Source organism: Ambystoma mexicanum, chromosome 5q, assembly GCF_040938575.1.
Source record: "Ambystoma mexicanum isolate Mex_15411 chromosome 5q, UKY_AmexF1_1, whole genome shotgun sequence".
Classification (NCBI taxonomy): Eukaryota; Metazoa; Chordata; class Amphibia; order Caudata; family Ambystomatidae; genus Ambystoma; species Ambystoma mexicanum.
This window is the reverse complement of record NC_090933.1, coordinates 503,541,449-503,563,306: the sequence shown is the minus strand read 5'-3', so window position 1 is coordinate 503,563,306 and position 21,858 is coordinate 503,541,449. Positions and strand designations below refer to the sequence as shown.

The 21,858-nt window shown below is 42.7% G+C and overlaps 1 protein-coding gene across 4 annotated transcripts in view; it reads right to left on the bottom strand.

Moving 5' to 3' along the window:
- The window catches only part of MEP1B (meprin A subunit beta), a 465,679-nt gene that overhangs the window by 75,195 nt on the left and 368,626 nt on the right, over positions 1-21,858 (bottom strand). For all 4 annotated transcript variants that reach the window (XM_069620973.1, XM_069620975.1, XM_069620974.1 and 1 more), the window contains exon 11: positions 14,848-15,315. In XM_069620973.1, the coding sequence (XP_069477074.1) occupies positions 14,848-15,315 (468 nt within the window). The remainder of the gene's footprint in view (positions 1-14,847; positions 15,316-21,858) is intronic.

Below are 21,858 nucleotides of genomic sequence, written 5' to 3'. Positions count from 1 at the left end.
AGCGCTTTCATCAAGAAGCCACACACCATATCTAAGGCATATACCCAAGCAGTGAATACTCACATTGTCAAAGACATCCAGATGAATGCTCTAATCACAAGCAACAAAATAGAATACTACATGATTCCGGTCATGTGGCCTCAATCAGCCCCATCCAAGAGGGCCACGACCTTTGAAGTAGTACTGTTGTCTATCAGTGACTAATTTAGCAACCAGCAATGGGAGGACAAGAGAACTGTAGAGTAACATCTCTCTCAACCTTCTGTGTCCCCAGGGAGTATGAAAACACCTGATTTGGTTTTGGTGGGTGAGAGCTCATTGAAGTGTATGGGCATGTAGTGGGGTTGGCAGGTGAGTAAAATAATTACAGGATGGATGACAGCCTAGCCCACCACCATAATGTGGGTTCTTCTGTGATTTTGCTCCTAGGTTGACAATGTTTGTGACCTGCTGTGATTCTTGCTCCCAGATGTCGCACTGTAATTGGTGTCCTACAGTGATTTGCTCCTGACACATGGAGGGGGCGCTGTAATTTGTCTACCAGGTCCTCCACTAACTTCCCAGAACTAACATTCTCAACTTTGACCCTCAATCACACTGTATGCAAACCAAAGATGCCTCTCCCACACAACAATTTAATCTCCCTCACCTCTTAAATGGTAGAACTACACACCTCTCTAACCAACTTAAACACCACAACAATGGCAAATGAATCCAAGCACCACAGGCACATCCCCTCTCTGGACACACTTGCCTCTATGCCCCTGATACGGAACACCTAGGAACCTACCTGGAGAGTTCAGGGTATTTCTTATCGGCACACATCAACACAACAGTAAAGCAACTTTCATCTCCACCACTAACTTAACAGTGTGCCCCTTTCTTGCTGGTCCTCTGGAGCACCAGAAGATCATGCAAATAGCGGTAAATCCTAGTAACATACTATAATATTACATCTATGTCACTCTAAATTTGTGATCAGATCAACCAACAATTGCATCTCAACAATCACAGGCATGTATCCCCTATTTAGGTGTCATCGATGCAATGCAGTTGAGCACTGTCGAAGGTTGAGGGTGCCTAGTGCCGAGTCATAGAAGCAATGAATTGATGCACAATGCAAAATGTATATGTTTCCATTACTATTTTTCCATGACTTTCAGAACTTTGCGACATTTCCTATAATGGCTTACTTCAAGGAAGTTCACCCGAGGGTGAACAGACAAGGGTTAAAGATGGTCTTGCATCTTCCATGTCAGTTGCACCCCATGTTCTTTACTTCATACTGTATATCCTCCTCCATAGAAAATAAGTATTGGGCAGCACTGTTTTCAAAGTCCAGCCTATGAATTATATAGCTCACTGGCATGGAAAAAAGATTTGCATCCTAATGCCAACATATGATAAGTCCCTTAAAAATCACCTCAGCAAAAAAGAATTACAATTAAGAAATCAGAAATCTGAAAATAAATTCTCTCAAGAGCTAAGACTCTAGCTAAACCACTTTAAATGTATAAAAGGGCGTTGACATTCTAGTCTTCCAAGAAGCTTTTCTGAGCTAGCAAGCCCTGAACCCTTTGAACTTCTGTCAGTGACCTGACCTGTACCACCCCCTCCACTTGACATCCAATGTCTTTGCTGTAATCTCTTTGGATTACTTTTGCTAGGCCATCACAAATGGGCTACCGGGTTGCCTGGCCACCAATTATGGAGGAGCCTGCACCGCAGGCAGAGTGAAATCTCAGCGTTCCCTCCATTGCAGCAAGCAGCTGAGCTGAATGCTTCTGTGCTGGCCAGTGTTTCTAGATCTCTGCTATCCATTGTCTATTCCATGCCCCAGCCTGCACATGTCCAATGGTCCATGCTAGGTCAGGGGTGTTATGCTTCCCCATCTTTGCATAGCCAATTGGGCATGCTGGCTGGGGTACTGCAGGCACATTTTATCTTACGATGGGCTCCTAAACATCCCTGCTATGCAAGGCTTTGTAGGGCACCGATTTCATCCTCTGGCTCTACTTTGCGGAATCAGGACTCAGGTAGAGGCATTGATATACTTTCTCTGTTTCCTACTTGCAGAAGTCATGAACTGGCGGCTGCATGGCTTCAGAGGCAGAGCTGTGTGAGTACGCTTGTGTGTATGTGAATGTGTGCAGGTTTGTGTGTGTCTGTGCAGAGGGGGAACAGTGAGGTGGTAAGGGTTCTGAGGTAATCAGGCTCCATAAAAAGATATTTGGAAATGCTGACATATACAGCTGGGCACACAAAGGCATATTAACATATGTTTGAAAGGGCAATGATGGCATATATTGGGCACAGCTTTCATGAAGATATTTTCCATGGTCGAAACAGGCATGTATTAGGAAGTGCTACTGTGACAGTGTTTTACAGTGGCAATACTGGCATGTGTAAAGCACAACCAGCATATATTATTATAGTGACATGCTAAGATATTTTGGGCACAGCCAGCATGAACTTGTGTTCTTATAGTGGCATGCTGACATACATTGGGCAAAAGCAGAATTAACCTGCTTTACAGTAGCATTACTGGAATATAGTGGGCATGGGCACCACGCAAATGTGCTTTAACAGGGCAGTACTGGCATATTTTGTTGGGTACAGGGCTGGCAGCAGAAAAATGATGCGGCCATGGCATATTGTGCTGACAGTCTTTATGATATGTTTTGCGCACAGGCAGCATTCAAGTGTGTTTTACTGGCTTTTCTACCATTTGAGTCAGAAGTCCTGGTTCTCCTCTGGGCACAGTCTGAGTGAAAACATGAGTGAAAACATGTTGTGTCTGTGTGCTGTTGATGACCTAACATATATTACATTTTGTAGGTGTTTCCCTGTGAGTTAATGAAAAACCCAAGAGGGAAAAAAAGGGAAGGCCTGGGTAGATATGTTGAAGGAGCGGGAATTGTTGATGTATAATGGTCGGACTTGGGGTGATTTCCCGGGTGATTGCCCGGGTCAGGGCACGTGGTGTATGGGTAAGAAAACCTCAACGTTAGCCTTCTTCTTTGGCACCAACGTCTGCTCCGAAAGAGTACAGTCATTGAAATCAAGAAGCACAGGGTACAGTGATCACCATATGCTTATACTTACAATTCACTTCCAAATGGAATTGGGTGGCCATGCAGGTGCTACTGACCTGCAGATTAATCAGGGGAAAAACAGGATATGCTGTATGCCGCAAAACATACTTAAGGCATCGAGACACATTAACCAAATCATTACACACAATATTGAATCCTGGCACGGGCAGAGTGTGAGCGAGATTGGCACTTAGTTGGAGCAACTGGCCATTAAGACTGGGATGACCAGATCAGGCCAATTGTCCATTCATGAAGGTAAACATGGTAAAATATTTGACATTGAAATACGAGACACCAAAAGATTAATGCACAGACAGATTAGAAAAGTCAGAAGGGAGGGACATCTCAAACCTCTTTATGAGGATAAAATGAGAAGAATAAAAAGAGAGTATGATTGTTGGTTGAATAGAAGAAAGTATGCAACCCTTAATGGGCAATGGCAACAGATGTTTGCTGTGCTCTGTAGCAAAAAAGCTAAAACGATCTGGAAAATTCTGTCCAAAGCTAAGGGAGACACTTAATTAATCCTATGCCTGAGTGTGAATGGATAGACTATATCAGATCCAACTTTGTTACAATAACAGGCAGTGGGAGGAAAATAAAACAAGAGGGGCGCTGGCAACTCAACCTAAATGTTGATGAAATCTATACTGCCATAATGAAATTAAAGGGATCTAGAGCGGCATGGCCCAGTGGGCTGTCCAATACTGAACTAACAGCTGACCCAAATTCATGGATATATGTGCTGAGTATCGTTTACGGGAAGGTGTGCAAAGAAAAAACCATCCCTGTTAGTTGGCTAAGTGCTACGTTACTGCCAATATACAAAAAGGGTGATAGAGTTTGCCCCGAGAATTATAGACTTCTATCACTATGAGACATAACAGGTAAATTGTTCAGTACATTTCTACTGCACGCTCTGCAGAGCTGGGTGGATGAAGATAATATATTGCTCAAATCGGCTTCCACCCTGGCTCTGCGACTACACACAATATTTGGTTTCTTGATATTCTTATAGGTGAAGCTGCAAAAAAAAGGGAACCCTGCACTCTATCTGATATGGGTGGACTTAAGCGCTGCATTCGACACAGTGAACAGAGCACAGCTATGGCAGAAGTTGCGCACATAGGGTTGTCCTGAATGGTTGTTGGAGGAACTCAATCAACTGTATACAGGGAATAGTGTTCATGTGCATTTGGACAATCTGGGATCCAAAACGGTACCTATTTTTGTTAATAGGGGGTCAGACAAGGGTGTTTACTGGCCCCTCTATTATTCTGTCTCTACCTTGTCGATTTGCCACCAATGTTATTGGTGGGGGATAGTTGTCCTGTTAAGATAGGCTCTCAATACATTGCTAGCTTATTGTACGCTGACAACCTTGTCTTGCTCGACTGCACAATAAGGGGTGTAAAAAACAAATAAAAAATACTGACAGAATACGCCAAGGCAAATAACCTAGTCATTAATATGAGTAAATCCAAAATGATGGCTGTATCTGGCAGCAAGATAGCTAGGGTTTGTCTGCAGATGGAATCACTGAATGTTGAATATGTTGATAGTTATCGATATCTGGGAGTAGAGCTGAGAGCTGACAGTGACTATGAAGCCATCGTGGATTGTAAGAAAAGGAAGGCCAGACAAGTGACCTGTTTTAGCAACAGATTTGCAAAACAAACAGCTGGATACTCATTAGAGGGGATTATAAAGTTGTACAAACTGTTTGTTTTTCCCCAGCTATTTTGTATGGACTTCAAGCACTTGCTGTGAGTGATATGACATGGGTGAACATGGTAGAAGGTCAATTTTAGAGGAAGCTGCTAAATTTGGCACCTACCATGCCAATGGCATACCGACGATTAGAATTAGGATTGGTATCCCTTTCGAGTCAAGTACATATACGAAGGGGCATGCTCTATATTAAATCCAGAAGCTCGCCAACTTGCCAATTGTTGTAGCTCATTGGTTTGACGTTCTTAACTGGTATTCATAATAAATATGTTGAATTGAATGAGAAATGTTTTTCCAATATTGAGTGGCCCCCCCTACTTTGAGTGTGGCACTTTGCGGTGTTGAAGGCTATATATAAACACAAGGTGGAGCACTGGCATTTGCTAAACAACTTTACACATTTGTAATCCCTACACAACTACACATTTGTCTGTGGAATTGGCCAGCGTTATCTCAAACCCCAGCAGTTCTTTTTTAAATGCCCCAGCCCTGCAGTTCGTAACTTTATGTTAAAACTGCGCATAAACCAATTGCCGTTGCTGGCGCTTCAAGGGGCCCAAATGAAGCTCCCAGCTGTCCAGAGAATATGCTGTCTTTGTAAGACAAAAGAAAACATAGAATCACCGAGACATCTATCAACACTATGTCCTTAAATGGGATCTAATTATATGACAACGCAGGGGCAGTTTGTGGGAAGCAACAAGTCAATTAAGAGTGTCGAATTCTGGGGTTTATGTTCAAACACTGACCTTGAAACTCTGCATATGGCGTTATACAATGTTTGGAAAGAGATCCTTGAACATCTAATTAAGGAATAAGAAAATGAGATTAGGAGATATACGTCCAAGAATTGCTAAATGGTTAAGGAGACAAAGGAATCTGCTGATTTTAGGAAATTAAAATTTTAGGTAGATATTGAGGTTAAGAATTGTAGTCTTAAAGATGGATTTATCCATGTTATAAGGTAGTCACGAATTTGACTTTTTGGAGGTACGTAAAAACCCAATGAAACTGAAAATTGTTAGATTTTAGAGTGTCTTTTAGTATATATTTTAATGTGCCCTAGTATGTATTTTAGAGAAATGCAAGAATATCATTGACTATGATAATGACAATGAAATTGGATGAAATTTGGTAAAGGTTTAAATATGTATGTACGCATATGTGTAAGTGTAAGTGTGTTTTGTAATTATATTGTAACAATTAAATGTGTATGTTTTGTAAAGGTTCCACTGTGAATCAATACAAATAAAATAAAATAAACTAATGTAAAACTGTTTCAAATAAATTTATGTTTTCCCATGTAATTAATCAATATTAATAAAGGCACTTTTGTGTAAGTTATAGACTTTAAAGTTATTGCCTTAAAATGTATACCTGAATACCAAACCAAAAATGTTATTTACCACACTGTCACATGGACACGAATGTAGCTACTTAAGAAATAATCAATTTAACGATAAACAGCTAACTACCATCGGTGGGAGCAGATTAGTAGTTAGGAACTCCCACTAAGGATATTACCTTGACACCAATGGGAGTCTGAAAAGTATACTTTTGGGATGTGCCTTAGTAAAATCAAGCCAATTAGAAGACCCATCCAATGGAATATTGCTGTGTCAGGTTGCACTGATGTGGAAGGCTCAAGAGGAATAAAGAACCCAACCCCTGTCGACAGAAGTTTCTTCACTTTAATGTATTACTCCAAGCTGACAACACAGGTGTTTTGAGATATGAAACCCATGCCACATTTGCAGACAGGGAGCTAAAACAGAGGAGGATTTACTGACAGAGACAGAAAGGGGGTCAGAAATTGAGATACCTTGTTACTTGGATCCAAGGGGAATCACGTGACCTGGTGTCCTCTGACATGTAATTCCAAATAGGAAAGCATCAAGGAGAGGGTTCTGAGAGATGCAACCCTGATAGTAATTTCTCCCCAAAAAGGTTTCTATTGAACAAAAGAAAATCTAAGTGACCCAAAGCTCCATATGTATATTGAGGAGTAACAACCCCTTAAAAAGTGAATATTTGAAAGGGGGAGCTATTCCCTCTGCAGATAGAATACATCATTTATTTCCCTGGTTTGTTTAAAAAACTAAAGGGTCACCAGGAAACTGTGGCCTTTAATGCATTGGAAGCTACAGATTTTACAAAGGGAGGGATGGGAAGGTCCTGCACACTGTGACTTTAGTAAAGTTGATGGTCTGAAGTAGAATCTCTTTCCCTAGTGCTTTGATTTTGGGCGAGATCATTGTTAAAGAAATAGGATCCATAGAATTTGTTTTACTTGGGCTCATTCCAAAAACAAAATCAACACCATTTTGAATTTTGCTTTCATTATTCTCATTTGAAGTCTAAATCCATGGGTAATTTTTCTTAGTTAGAAACCTTTTATATGCAGGTATAAATAAAAATCAAAGTTCAAGCCCACAGAATCTAATGAGAGAGAACATTCATTTACACTTCCCAATTATTTAAGCTGAATCATATGGCATTTAACACTACAGTTGCAAAGTGTTCTAATTTGGAATCACCAAGTTCTAAATGTATTTATCTTTTTTCTGCTGACTTTCTCTAATCATGAATACATTGGCCCTCATTACGACCCTGGCGGAGATCGTGGTGCAATATGCACCATGGAGCACGGCGGAAAGCTGCCGATACCGCCATGGGGGTTGGCGGATTTACCGCCCCATTCCGACCTTGGCGGGGCGGTAAATCCCCATTCCCCATTTTACCCTTCCCCATTCCCATTTTTGCCCCATAGGGTATAATGGGAGTGGGGAAGGCGTTAATTACGCCACCGTAAAATACGGTGGCGTAATTAACAACAAGGTCCCGTAGCGCCATGGATTTCTCCGCCCGGAAAAACCAGGCGGAAACCGCTCCATGGCGCTACGGGAACTCGTAGTAGGGCGGAAGGGTCCGCCGCGAATACCGCTGGCGTAAACCCACTCCGCCAGGGTCGTAATGAGGCCCATTGTTTATTGTTGTGCCGAAGTTTTCACAAAATAATATGCATTTGAACATTTGGACAATTTTTTGTTTGCCACTGAAGTAAAAACATTTGTCTAGAGATAATATTTATACTATCCATTCACATAAGATGATTTACAAATGAATGTTTGTTTGAATGTAAATTCCTTGTCCTATATTTTCATTGATTCCGACCAGCAAGACAAATGTAGGCATGCTGCTGCACAGGAATTTGTATTTTATGACAGTCGGTATTCCTCTTTGTTGTTTTGGGTTGCTTCCCAAGCATTGTGAATTAGGAGGACACCTGCATTTAAATGTCATTTGTTTTAATAAAACAAACTAAATATGCTAATCAAAACAACCTGTTTGTTGTCCTGCATTGTGGGATGGGATTGCCATATCTGTTATTATTAAAGGGTTATCTAGTCTGTCAAAGCACTAATTTAAAGAACTGTGTGAACCTGGTTTTAGGGTTTGGCTGTAAAATTGCCTTTTATGCTAGTTTTTTTAAATTGAATAAAACATGCCTACAACCCCAAAAATCCTGGACATAATGCAATTATATTTGTCCATATTTTCTCCTTTCAATTACATCTTCTAGAGATTTCCCTGGGTCACCATTTCACCAACATATAAGGGGTATCAGAAACACCATCACACAACCGGCAACATCAGGGGAAGTGATGCCAACTCATGGCCTTTTACCCTGTTGACATCATATAAACTGATGTCATATGCCCTTTGGTGACACTCCAATAAGTGGCATTGTGGATGTAAAAACAACTTAAATAGGGGTTTTTATTGTACCTATTTATTTACAAATCTTTAATAGCACTTTTATCCAAAGCTCGGTACAAACACAAATGAGAATGTTTGACAGGTAACCATAGAGGTATACTCACGATGAGAAAAGCAAAATCTTAAGAAGATAAAGACTGGAGCAGGTGAGATTTTAAACATCTTTTAATGAGCCGGAGAGTAGGAGAAGAACAAATTACCATGGGGAAAATATTCTGAATGTTTGGGAGCTAAGAGTTGAAACGAGTAAAACCTAAAGGGTGCACAAGGAGGACAAGGAACAGACATTGCGAGGCAGAATGAAGGTCCCGAGAGGGGTGGTATATGGAGATCAAGGAGCAGAGATAGGGAGTAGTCAGAGCATGGATACCCTTGAAGACAAGATATAAAAACTGAAATTCACAGCGTTGTTTCATAGGGAGCCACTGAAGACGTGACAAAAAGGATACATGTTTGAAGCCGACGGAATGCAAAAAAGAGTCCTAACAGCAGAGTGAAGAATTGAGTGCAATGGTAGAAAAGCATAATTGAGGAGGGCGACATAAAGAGAACAACAATAGTTGAGTAGTGAAAGAACATGGTTTGTAATAGTGTACTTGCAGAGGTAATGGTCAAAAGGTTGCACATTTTCCTGATGTTGAAGAGGTGGAAGTGACAGGCGTGGCGGACAATGGTAGAAATTTAAGGCTTAAGCGAAAGGGAGGAATCAAAAAGAAATCCAAGCTTATGTGCTTGATGACTGATGGGGAGCTGGAGAGGAGGGAACATATGGATGGGGGAATAATAGAGGTAGAACAATATTTCAATGTTATTAGGCTTAAGACAAAGAAAACGAGAAGCCATACATGATCTGGCAGCAGAAAGACAAGAAGAGAAATGCTGAAGGAGTCTGTAAAGGAAGAACAGGAAATTAAAATCTGAGTATCATCTGCATAAAGGTGTACTTGGAAACCAAAGTTGGAAATTACTGCACCCAATAGGGATTTGTAAAGGGAGAATAAGAGAGGCCGATGATAGAAATCTGGGGACTCCAAAAGGGAGGGGATGTGATTGAGAAATAGGCCCTTTCCAGAAGATGGTGACGAAATGGTTAGATAGGTAAGAGGAGAACCATTGAAGGGAAGTGTCAAAACGTTTTAGAGAAGAAAGTGCAAAGAGGAGGGTAGGGTGGTTCACAGTGTCAAAAGTGGTACTGAGATCGAACAAAAGAACAGATGATTGTTTGGGATGATGAGCTTGAAGAATTGAGTTTAGGACAGAAAGTAAGGACGTTTCTATGGAAAAGCCTGGGTGAAACCCAGACTGATGGGAAGTATGTCAATTAAATAAATTAAGATTGCAACTAAGTTGACAATCAACTAGACGCTAAAGCAGTGTAGATAGTGAAGAAGAGCGAAAATTGATAAGCTCAGTAGGATCCAAGGAGGGTTTTTTGAGGAGTGGGATATTCCTGACAGTTTTGAAGGCAGGGGGAAAATAGGCTAAGGATAAAGAAAGATTCAGCAGAGAGGACAAGGATGGAGCTAGAGAAGGTTTGATGAGTAAAGCAGGGAAAGTGGAAGATGGAGCCAATGGGGCAACCATAGGCTGGTCATGTAGTATAGAGTTAATAATGTCAATCTCAGAGATGGGGTTAGAAGAAAAGTAAGGGTGATTGGAGGTAGGGAGAGTAAGGCCTGTACAGGAGGTGGAGGAAAAAGGAGCTGATGAAATAAGGGAATACCTAATATTCTGAATTTTGAAGATGAAGAAGTTAGAAAATTCATTAGCTGTGAGGGTGAAAGAGGCCGAAGAGTCAGGAGAAAGAGGAGCAAGGAGTTTGTTCAAAGTGGAATTGAGACACTTGGGAGAAGAACTCTGCGACTGAATGAGATTCTGGAAATAATCAGCCTTAGATTGTTTAAGGAGAGAGGAGAAAGATTGAAGTAAAGTAGAGAATAGTTGATAATAAATAATGGTATAGGTTTTGAGCCATTTCCGTTGTGCTCTCCGGAGATGAATTCAAAGCAGTTTCAGAGAGTCAGAAATCCAAAGGTGAGGAGGATTGCCCGTAGGTGTGACTGCTGTTCAAGGACACAAAGAATCAAGAGAGAAGGAAATTGAAGATTGGAAATTATTAATAGCAGCATCAAGATACTGAGCCGAAAATCCAGTAAGTTTAGAAAGATGTGACGAAATAGAAGCAGCTAGCATAGAGTGGACTACGCTCTTGATATTGCAACGATGGAAAGAGGATGTCGATGGGGGTCAGGGGTAGGAGAAGTGGGAGGTGGAAGGAAGGATAGGGTAAGTAAGAAATGGTCGGCTACAGGAAAAACATGTAGTTTAATGGAGTTAATGACAGGGAAATCAGAAGAAATGAAAACAAGATCAAGGGTTCCGCCTTTGGTATGAGTAGCTGAAGAGGAGAGAAGATCAAAATTATAAGAACTAGTTGAGAAGATCAAAGGGCACGAAGAACGGTTGGCAATAGGGAGATGGATGTTGAAATCACCAAGGATGATAAGAGAAGAAAGAGAAAAATAGAATGCGGGTAGGAGAGAATCAAAGTCATTGTAAAAGGACCTGAGAGAGTCTGGGGAGCGGTAGGTTACCAGGAGAGTGAGCGGAGTGGGGAAAGAAAGAGAGAGAACATTAAATTCAAATGAAGAGATGGAGGGGAGAGGAAAAGAAGGAGAAGCAGTACAGCGTGGATGGAAAAAGACACCAGCCCCGCCAATAGGGTGAGACAGTTGGGGCAAATGAGAGAAAGAATAACAAGAGGAGGTTAAGGCAGCCTGAGTGGCTATATGAAAGTGGCATAGACACATTTTTGTAATGCAGAGAAAGTCAAGATGGAGAGAGGGGAAACGATCCATGACTAAGGGCCTCATTACAACCCTGCCGTAGGACCATGGTGCTATTAGCACCATGGTCCATGCCGGATTCCGCCATGGTGGATGGCGGATTTACCGCCCCATTCCAAGGTTGGCGGGGCGGTAAATCCCCATTCACCATTGCCCCTTCCCCATTCCCATTTTTGCCCCATAGGGCTCAATGGGGATGGGGAAGGCGCTAATTACGGCACCTTAAATTACGGTGCCGTAATTAGCACCAAGGTCGCTTAGCGCCTTGGACTTTAACGCCTGCAAAAAGCAGGCGTTAAAGTGGGAATCTGGCGTTAAGGGTTTAACGGCGCCGCAGCCTTTTACGGCGCCGTTAACCCCTTAACGCCAGGGTTGTAATGAGACCCTAAGTCCGTTTTGGAGACAATGGAGTGGGCATTCCAGAATCGTAGGGTAATAGGAACAGGAAGAGCTTTTTGTAAGGTAGGATATACAAGGTGAGAGTGTGATGCGAGATGGAAGGGACGTGTAGGATGGAATGGAGAAGTATGAACAGGACTGTTCATAGAGTAAGAACAGATAGAATAGCAGAGAATACAGAGATGATCTAGAGACTTCATAGTGGGCAGAGATCAATGGTTAATATAACTGGGGAAATCATAGGCAATGAAATGTAGAATGCCAGGAGCGAACAGGGCAAACATGGAAGACAATGCCCTCAGAGTGGATGCCCTTTGACAAGGATGCCCATGCAATGGATGCCCTGGAAAGGCCCCTTAAGATGGGGGAAGTCGTGTGGTTATGGTACGGTTGCAGAAGGCGGAGCCACTGGCCAACAGGTGTAGTGCTTCAGCAGAAGCTGCAGGGACCATGGGAGATGCCTAGACCACTGCCAAGAGTCACTCAGGCAAGCTGGTAAGTGGTGGGGCCATGGCTCAGAAGCAGCCAGGTTTAGGTCTTACCATGCCTCGTATCAGTCACGTTCTGATGGTAAGTCCACAGGGGGTGGAATCACCGCCCGTCAGGTGTAGCGCAGCAGCAGACGCTGCAGGGACCACCGGAGATGCCTAGTCCACCACCAATAGTCACTCTGGCAAGCTTACAGCAAATACATATATAAATAGCTATTAAATCACAAAAAGCCTGTTTTAGTTACCAACCATATTTTGACTAAGGTGCTGCCTTGATACAACATGGGTCGATTTATGATATGACAGGAGTACATGCAGGAGAACCAACAGAGACTGTGCCATTGCTGCCATTTTGCCAATGCTGCCACATATGGCCAATTTCCATTGTCTCATGATAGTTATAGCATCACACGGCAGGCATAGTTAATATATTCTTAATTCAGCCCCACATTTTCAGGTACTACCACTATATAACAAGTGTAACCTCTATGCACAGATATACATCTTATGCCTGTCACTGGCTCACAGCATGTCAGATTCTGTAAGTATAGCATGACATGTTCAGCTGCTGCGTTCATATAACAAGTGCAGTCTTCAATACCCTATCCAATGCTACTTAATGCCGCCTTTCCTGTCTATGGTTGCCATATGTAAGGTTCAACTGCACATGTGCAGCTGCTGCCATTGTATGCCAAGTGTACCCTCAAAAGCCACAGAAATGTCATGTATTTGGATTCATGTTTGGTATAGTCATCGTATGTAAGGCACAGCCTGACATGTCAATTGCAGTGATAATATACAAAGTGCAGCCTCAATTGCCCTGTAATGAAATTCAATGCCAGATAATACTTCCTAATAATACCAGCAGTTTATGAAATGCTTCATGTTGGTTTATCCTGTTTCAAATCAATTTAATATGTTATTAACCAATGTAATGGCAGGATATGTATGAACATCACAAACATGCAGAGCTGTGTCAGCCATGCTGAGTTCTGGACGCATTACGTTCAGGTTGGGCCAATGTCAGATAAGGTGCTGCCTCATATGTCCATTGGCTACCATCATGGGCCAAGCATGTCCACAATGCCCCATATAGATACATTTGCAAAGTAGCACATACTATGCATTTATTTAGCTAATGTATAATATGTAGGGCTTGTCAGAGAATGCATGCTCCAGGTTACTGTTTCTCCAATACATAATGTTTGTTGCATGCTCTTTGTAACTGATTTTATTAAATATGGAGTGGCACAGCAGAGATACTTAGATGGTCTCTGGCGCAATGAAAACAAGAAAACCACCCACTAAGTATTGCTCATTTATATGAAATCAGCAGTAGTTAGAAAACCTAGTATTCCAAGAACCTCCCAGGCTAGATCCGATCTAATAAGTAAGAGGTCTGGGCAACACTAAGATGATGCCTGGTGAAGCAAACAGACACAAAGTGTGTGATTTATTGCATGCCCTTCAGAAGTATGCAGACCTCACAGTGATGTTTACCTTCTGAGTGTTTGGTAGAGGGGATGGAAGCTGAAGCCAGGCACTGCCTCCTTACACAGCTTCATACCTCAGCATCAAATCACGCAATATATGAGAGCCTTGCCTGCCTCCATCCATGCCCAGTAGTCACATGGGCAGTGTCAGGGGTACAAAAGGAGAAGCCAGGGGTAGCACCCGCTAATCCTGGATATCCTTAAATGATGCCGCTGGATGTGTCAGAGATATAAGGTCTCGCAGCCAGGATTCAATGGAGGGATTTAGTGAGGTTTCCATTTCCAGAACAATTCCTTTTTGTCCAGATGATCACACTCACCTGCCAATTATATCACATTTCTCAATGAGGCCTATATGTAAGCTATGAACAGGACTATAGAGAGATTATCCAGTTGTGCAGTTCTCCCCTATACCAGAGCCACTGTATTCTCCTGGGAGTTTCTATTTATATTTTATAGAGTTTAGTTTGAATAACACTGTTCACAAATACACAAAAAAGAAAGGGAGAAATACTCATGACCCCTCAAGCTTTTACATCACAATGAAAGCAGTTATTAGTATACTATATTTAAAACCTCTAATTTACATCATGCAATAAAAGGCCATCTCACAAATATGATTCCTCTCAAATTACATAAAAGTAACATGAGCTACATACAGTAGACATCACCCACCAGCCACCCCAGCCATCCTCACGCACTCCACCTCAGGCCCCCAACTGACACATTTAGAACACTCATACTCGAAGAACTCACCAGGGTTTCTTTCCCTAGGCTGTCAGTCACACATGGGCATTACAATTCTACCAGCATTCCTAGATGGCCAGCAGGACAGGACAACATTCATACAGACACTCTAGTCATGGAACTATATTTACTCTGCCGTGAGTTGAGTTTTCTGCTGTTCTCACATCACCACAGCAAACAAAGCAACCATGCAAACGATCTGTTCCAGTATGCTCATTGCTGAAGTCACAACACACAATAAGAAAAAGGGGGTTTTGCTACAAACCATGCTTTTCAGTTGGGTCCGTTGTAACACCTCTGAGATTCGACATGCGGCTGCGAATATCTGGGTTTTGATCCAGCAGTGTCATTGTTGCCTGTTTCCAGGGGCAGGGCCACTGGAGGCTGTCATCATTATCACCCGAGACCAAGTGGAAATATATTCCCAAGTTAAATGGGCTGGAATCAGTCCCGTTGATGTATAAGCCAATCTGGAAGGCATATCCATATTTGGAGTAAAATCGTGGGCTGTAAATGCGGCCATTGTCTCCGGCAGGTCTTGTATTGAGCTCGTGGGTGAAGTTTCTAATGTGCCAGACATGGTGTGGACACACGGTTTCCGACAGGTTGATGTCATCGATAGCGAAGCCACCGGTAGACATGCCACTTCCTTTCACACCTTGGAAAACAACTCTGAATTTGTCGGTAACCTTCAAAGGAATGTGGATAAGTTGCCATGCATCCACAGTCTCACCTGAAAAATACAATATGGCTTTGTTAGATGATGTATTTCACGTGTTCTTCCTTTAACAAACAAAACAATTGTGCCGCACATAAACAGAACGCTCTCCCCATTAGAAGCAAGCACTCACACAATCAATAGGTTTCGTCTATTCGATATTCAAATCCAGCCTCAAATGCCCTTCTAATACCATCATGCTCCTGGCATGGTCATCAAAGGTCGTACCTGCATGTGCCGCTGCTGCCCTCACATGCACGTGCAGCCTCAAATGCCCAATGATGCACTATATAAAACTTCCGAATAGATGCATCTGCAGGCATGCATGCAATCCTTGAGTAAGTTGTGAATCACACAAGTGCAGGAAGTCAACAGTTCAATTTTTGCATGACATTATTGTCACTACAACTCATAAAGAAACTCACTTTTTAAATCTTCTTTTAAATATGTTTTTGTAAATCAATATATTTGACCCCATTAAGTGAAAGGAACAAAAATCAAATGTCCTTATTACTCACGGGCCTGCCAACTAAATTGTGTGTGTGTGTTTTGATCGAGCTATTATCATTTTTTCTCATCTCTTTATTTAGATTTATTCAACAAACATAATAACATAGGCGAGTATAAAAATCAATTAACCAAGTCTATCACTCTAACCCAGTGGTCTTCAAACTTTTTATGCCATGGCCCCCCTGAGCAGAAAATAAATTGTTCGGGACCCCCCTGCCCCGCCCCTCTGTGTTGGTGTTATTTTTTTTTTTATAGAGAGGGCTGCAGAATGCGTGGTGCCATAATTATGAAGGGATATGCTGTTGGGGAGACATTCCAAGACACTAGGACAATCACATCCAATCCAAACATAGAAACCGTGCAAGTAAACACAAAATTCTCCAGTAGGGCTTTTATTTTCTCAAAATACATTCCTATTAGTATATTCAGCAGAAGGCAATTTGATTTTACAGAGCAAGCACTAATGGGAAGGGTGGGCCTGTCTCTCTGCAGAAAGTGAGTCAATGTGTGGCTTTATTTTTGAGACCGCCACTCTGAGGTTGTCCTCCACTTCCAGCCTTGTGCGGTATTTAGTTTTCAGTACAGCCAATGCTGAAAAGCCTATTTCGCACAAGTAGGAAGACCCAAAGGGTAAGAGAGACTGTATAGCAGACCTTGCCAATGTAGGATACTCCAGGATTACCTTCAGCCAAAAGTCACCCACTGCAATGTTCCTAAATTCAGATTGCAGAATAGTGTCCGACTGAACCTCAATCAGCTCCTCCAGGGCATCAAATGGAAGATGCACCACCTCCTCTGCCAGAAAAGGCTGCATCACCCAGTCATTAATGCCAGCATTTTCTTCAGGGAAGTATTTATCAAAGCTGGACCTTAATGTTGTTAGGTGACTTGTGATTGGTTCTAGGACATGCAGCAGGTTGTACTCTGTTTCCTCAATTGCTTCTTCAAGCAATGGGAACTGAACTGCTACCCCAGCTCCAATTGTTCGTTTCCAGAGGTCTAGCTTCCTCTTGAAGGCAAATACTTTTTTATTCATTGTAAATGAGTTGGCATTGGCTCCTTGCAAAGACATATTGAGGGTATTTAGCTTATCGAAAATATCAGCAAGGTATGCCAAGAGCACAAGCCAGCGGGGATCACACAGATGGTTTGCTTTGCCAGTGTCCACATCCACAAGGAATTGCCGCACTTCATTTCGGAGTTCAAACACACGTTGCAGCACTCTTCCCCTGGACAGCCATCTGACTTCTGTGTGAAAGAGCAAACCATCATGTTCTGACCCCATTTCTGCACACAGAATTGCAAAGAGACGTGCTCTTGTTGGCTGTGCTTTGATGGCATTAACTATTTTTACAGCTGAACTGAGTACATCAGAAAGTTCATTGTCCATATTCCGAGCAGCAAGCGCTTCACGGTGAATTATGCAGTGTGTCCATACAACATGTGGAGCGACTGCCAACACTTTGGCCTTCAATCCCGATCTATCTCCACACATTGAAGGGGCACCATCTGTGCAGATTCCTACGCAGGCTTCCCATCTCAAACAGTGGCTGCTCATAAAATCATTTAAAATGTCAAACAGTTCTGATGCTGTTGCCCTGGTTTTAATGGCCTTACAAAACAAAAAGTCTTCCAATATTGTAGTTGCCCCACAGTACCTTACATAGGCTATTAAATGAGCCTCTCTGGATATATCTGTTGCCTCATCCAACTGTAATGCAAAGAGACTCGTTTGCAGCTGTGTGATTAACTGAGCAGTGATATTGTCTGCCATCTCAGACACACGTCGGCTGATGGTGGTGTCTGACAGAGGAATCATTTTTAGCTTGTCCGCTACACTTTCAGCACCCATTCTCCTGCACATTGCGATGGCTGCTGGTAGAACGACTTTCTCGGCATCGGTGAACGGTTTTTTATTTTTGGCAAGGAGGTAGGCAACATCATAAGATGCCTTCAGTGCACTGGCTGGAGTAGAAGCAATATTTTGCACTGTACTTTTCTGCTGACTGATGACTTGTAACTTGCGAGCAAAGAAGTCTCTGCTCTTGCCAATGAGCTCCCCATGTTTTGTTTCCAAGTGGCGTCTTAATTTGGATGGTTTCATGCTCTCATTGGCTAAAATTGCTCCACACACCACACACTGAGGCCTCGTTTCACCTCTGATCACAACGGAAGTAAATCCAAGGTCTAAATATGTGCCATCAAACTTTCTGGCTTTTGCAGGTGTTTTTCCTGTGTCAATGTCTGCGTCTGCCTTCCTTTTCACACTACCGTTTTTGGGCAAAAAGAAGTGCTCCATTTCAAAATGGGTTCCTCACCTGTGAAAAAATGTAAACTCCCATATTAATGCCTTTTCATATGCTTTGTCGATAACCTCATTTACGTACCGAATGAGGTACAGTAGGATTTGAAAACGATAATTCAAAAACAAAAATGCAAAACATGTAGCTGTGACAAAATCACACATGCACTAGAAGGCTTTTGAGCAAAAATGAGGGGCTGAAAAAAACATGGTCCTCCAATAGTGCACCACATGTTTTGTGGTGTTCTACATGTACTATGGGTCCCGACTTGAAGATCTGGTTAGTTTGTAGAATCCAAAGAAAGGCAAGGGACATTGCTAACTGCTTGTGCGGGCCACAATCCATTGGGGCATTATGTGGTGGTCCTCCAAGAAAGAAATTGTACCTTTGCCTCCAATAAGCCTTGAGACAACCATAGCCGCTTCACCGACCCCTTCACAATTCACTATTCACTTGTACAGAGACCTCATTTCTCACCCGCTTAGAGTGGAACCAGTCTGCGGCATACAGCTTGTAATGCAAAGCGCACATATTAAGCAGCATCACAAAAAAACAGGACTGAATACATCACTGAGCTAAATGAATTCTGACTGGCAACATGGGGGCAGTTGCTCCCCCTCCCCGAAGACTTAGTGAAGGCCCCTCTCATGTGAAAAGTTTGAAATGCCCTGGCGACTGTAATTTGAAACGGATGAAATGCCCTGGCGCCTGTAATTTGAAACGGATGAAATGCCCTGGCGCCTTCCCTGGCCACTGGTGCTGCAAGAGACATGAGGACCATGGGGTCTTTTTTCTATTCACTTGTACGGAGTCCCCACAGACCTCTTTTCTCCCCTGCTTAGAGTGGAACCAGTCAGCGGTATACAGCTTGTAATGCAAAGTGCACATTTTAAGCACCAGCACACAAAAAAAACAGAGCACTGAATATATCACTGAGCTAAATGAATTCTGACTGGAAACATGGGGGCAGTTGCTCCTCCTGCCCCCAAGACTCAGTGAAGGCCCCTCTCATGTGAAAAGTTTGAAATGCCCTGGCGCCTCCAATTCGAAAGGGATATAATGCCCTGGCGCTGTCCCTGGACACTGCTGCTGCAGGAGAAATAAGGACCGTGGGGACCTCTGTTCTATCAACTAGAACAGAGGCCCCCACGCCTCGATTTTCCTTGTGTTTCTGGTCACTTTATTTATTGGTCATGTATGTAAATGCCACTTACCTTTTTGAAAGTAAAAAGAATAGAAAAGCAGGAACCTCGTGACAGCATGTAACTCCGGAGTTGATGGACGCAATCTGAAGCAGGATCACTGAAGCTGCAGGTGAGTACTATTTATTGTTGGAAGACATGGCGCCTTCCATCCTCATTGGCTGTCAGTCAGCCAGATTGAGCTAGCAGCACAGCTTGAGGCCCTTGCCAAATGCAAGTTTAGAGAAGCTGGCTGTCATGGATTGGCTCACTCTCCCTACCACCCCTCCCATCTGAAAGTAGGGCAGTTTGTCACTAATGTGCCATCATTAGTGGTTTCCTGCTCTGCATTCATATGGGAGGGGCTGGTCATCCCTGCAAAACAAGGTGTGCGCTTTAACTTGTTTCACGAATATGCTCCTAATTGAGCCTGCAGGGCCTCACAAAAGTCAGGCCCCTGACCTCAGTGTGACAGGGGTCGGGCCTTTGTGGGGCCTCAGGCTCCATTAGGAGCCTATTCATGAAGACAAAAGAAAAAGCGCACACCTTCTTTTGCCGCGATGACTTGTCATCACGGCAAACAAAGTGTGTGTGTTTTTTTTTTGTGTTTTTTTTTTGTCTTCCTAAATAGGCTTCTAATGCGAGCCTGAGACCTGACAAAGCCCGGCCCCTGTCGCACTAAGCATGTGTGGCAGGGGCCGTGGATCGGGCTGTTGCTCTTTGATGAAGCAACAGCCTGATCCTTTGGTAATGGATGCCAATGTTTACTTTCAAGCTGTGGATGCGCGGACCCCTGGGCATGAGGCTGCGACCCACCAGAGGGCCGCGACCCACAGTTTGAATAACGCTGCTCTAACCTATAATAATAATACTCAGAAGACTAGCACATTTCGGTATGTCTACATAGTCAAGGAGGCTTCATAGGAAGCAATAAGGCAGCAACAGGTATCTGCTGTACCTAACGAGAAGCGTGGGAAAGAGATTTTGCCTCGCTTATGGATTTTTTCAATCGAAAAGCCATCATTTTCAGAATATTTTTTATTTAATATTTGTTTTCATTTGTTCATGAGCAGGTGCATACTTAAACTTAGCAATTTCCAAGTTGACGACCTTACAGAAGCTTGTGGCTGCTTAAAACACACATGATCCTTAGTGAGGGCAAGAGGAGAAGGTTGTCTGATGCTCAATGTCCCATTGGTACCAATGAGGTTGATAATCAGACTTCAGCAGGTTTTATACACAGCAGCAGAGACAATGACTTGCAATGGTAGTGACAGTCATTCACGCGCCAGATGCAGATATTGCATGGAACCTTTCAAATCCATTGCTGTAAGGAGGCATAGGTAGCTGAAACTTTGCAGAGGGAGGTGTTTCCTAGGGAGCATTTCAATATTTGAGTAACTGGGTTTAAATTCGAAAACGATTCTGAAAGATTAAAGTTTGGAAAAGCACAAGTTTTAACAACAAAAAAAGAAAATGAAACAGCCATTCAAAATAATTAGAAGGAATAATGGTGTCTGGTCAAAGGATCGAATCCAAAGGGTCGAATGGTCAAAGGATCGAATTTTTTTTTAATTATATATTTTTGGGGGGGTTTCGTTTATTGAAAAAAAGTGTTTTTTACCATAAAAACGGGGGTTGGGGGGAACCCCCCCAAAAAAAAAAAAAAAAAAAAAAATATTTAGATCCTTTGGTTTTCGGTCCTTTGGTGTCGATCCTTTGACCATTCGACCCTTTGGTTGTCGATCCTTTGACCTACAACCGGAATAATCAGTAATAATAATGGTAATAATAATGGTAATAATAATAATAATAATAATAATAATAATAATAATGATAATAATAATAAGTACTTATACAGGGCTCCGCGCTGGACTCCTCCAGCTTCTAAGTACCGAATGCTGTTGTGTGGCTGCAAGGCATAAATGGAAGGGTGCCAATTAATTTCACAAGAAGCACTTTTTTTTTAAAGTGCACAGAGAAGCAGGTTCTGTGAATGGTCAAGGTAGGGAAGGTGACAGAACTGCCCCTCATTATACAGTTAAAATAAAATACACAACTATAGGGCGGGAAACATAAAATTGAAGATATGAGGGAGGATGGGACAGGGATGGCAGGTGTGCAACGTGGCACTGCGTTGGCTCTGCCCAATGTCTCTATGCACCCCATGACAGACATGGCATCAGGGCTAGTATATATAGAGTCGCTGTGCCCTGTGGCCTTAGATCCACCCTTTTTCCCTTGCCATTTGATGCTGAGGGGCTGACTATGCCAAGAGGAGCAGGTACGGGGGTGATGAGGAATCTATGGGAGGAACATCCATCAGAAAAAACATTACTGAGGGGTAAGTAATTTGTTCTTGTAATGGACTCCTTCCTCCCACGAATTCCTCATCTATGATAGACTCCAAAAGCGGTACATAGGCCTGGAGGAAGGAGGATAGCAAGGACCTCACCTAAACCAGAAAGCTCTGAAGGACAGCTCGGCCAAAGTGAGTGTCCTGACCAGACATAGATTCCAAGCAGTAATGTGTAGCAAATGTGTGCAATGAAGCCCACATAGCT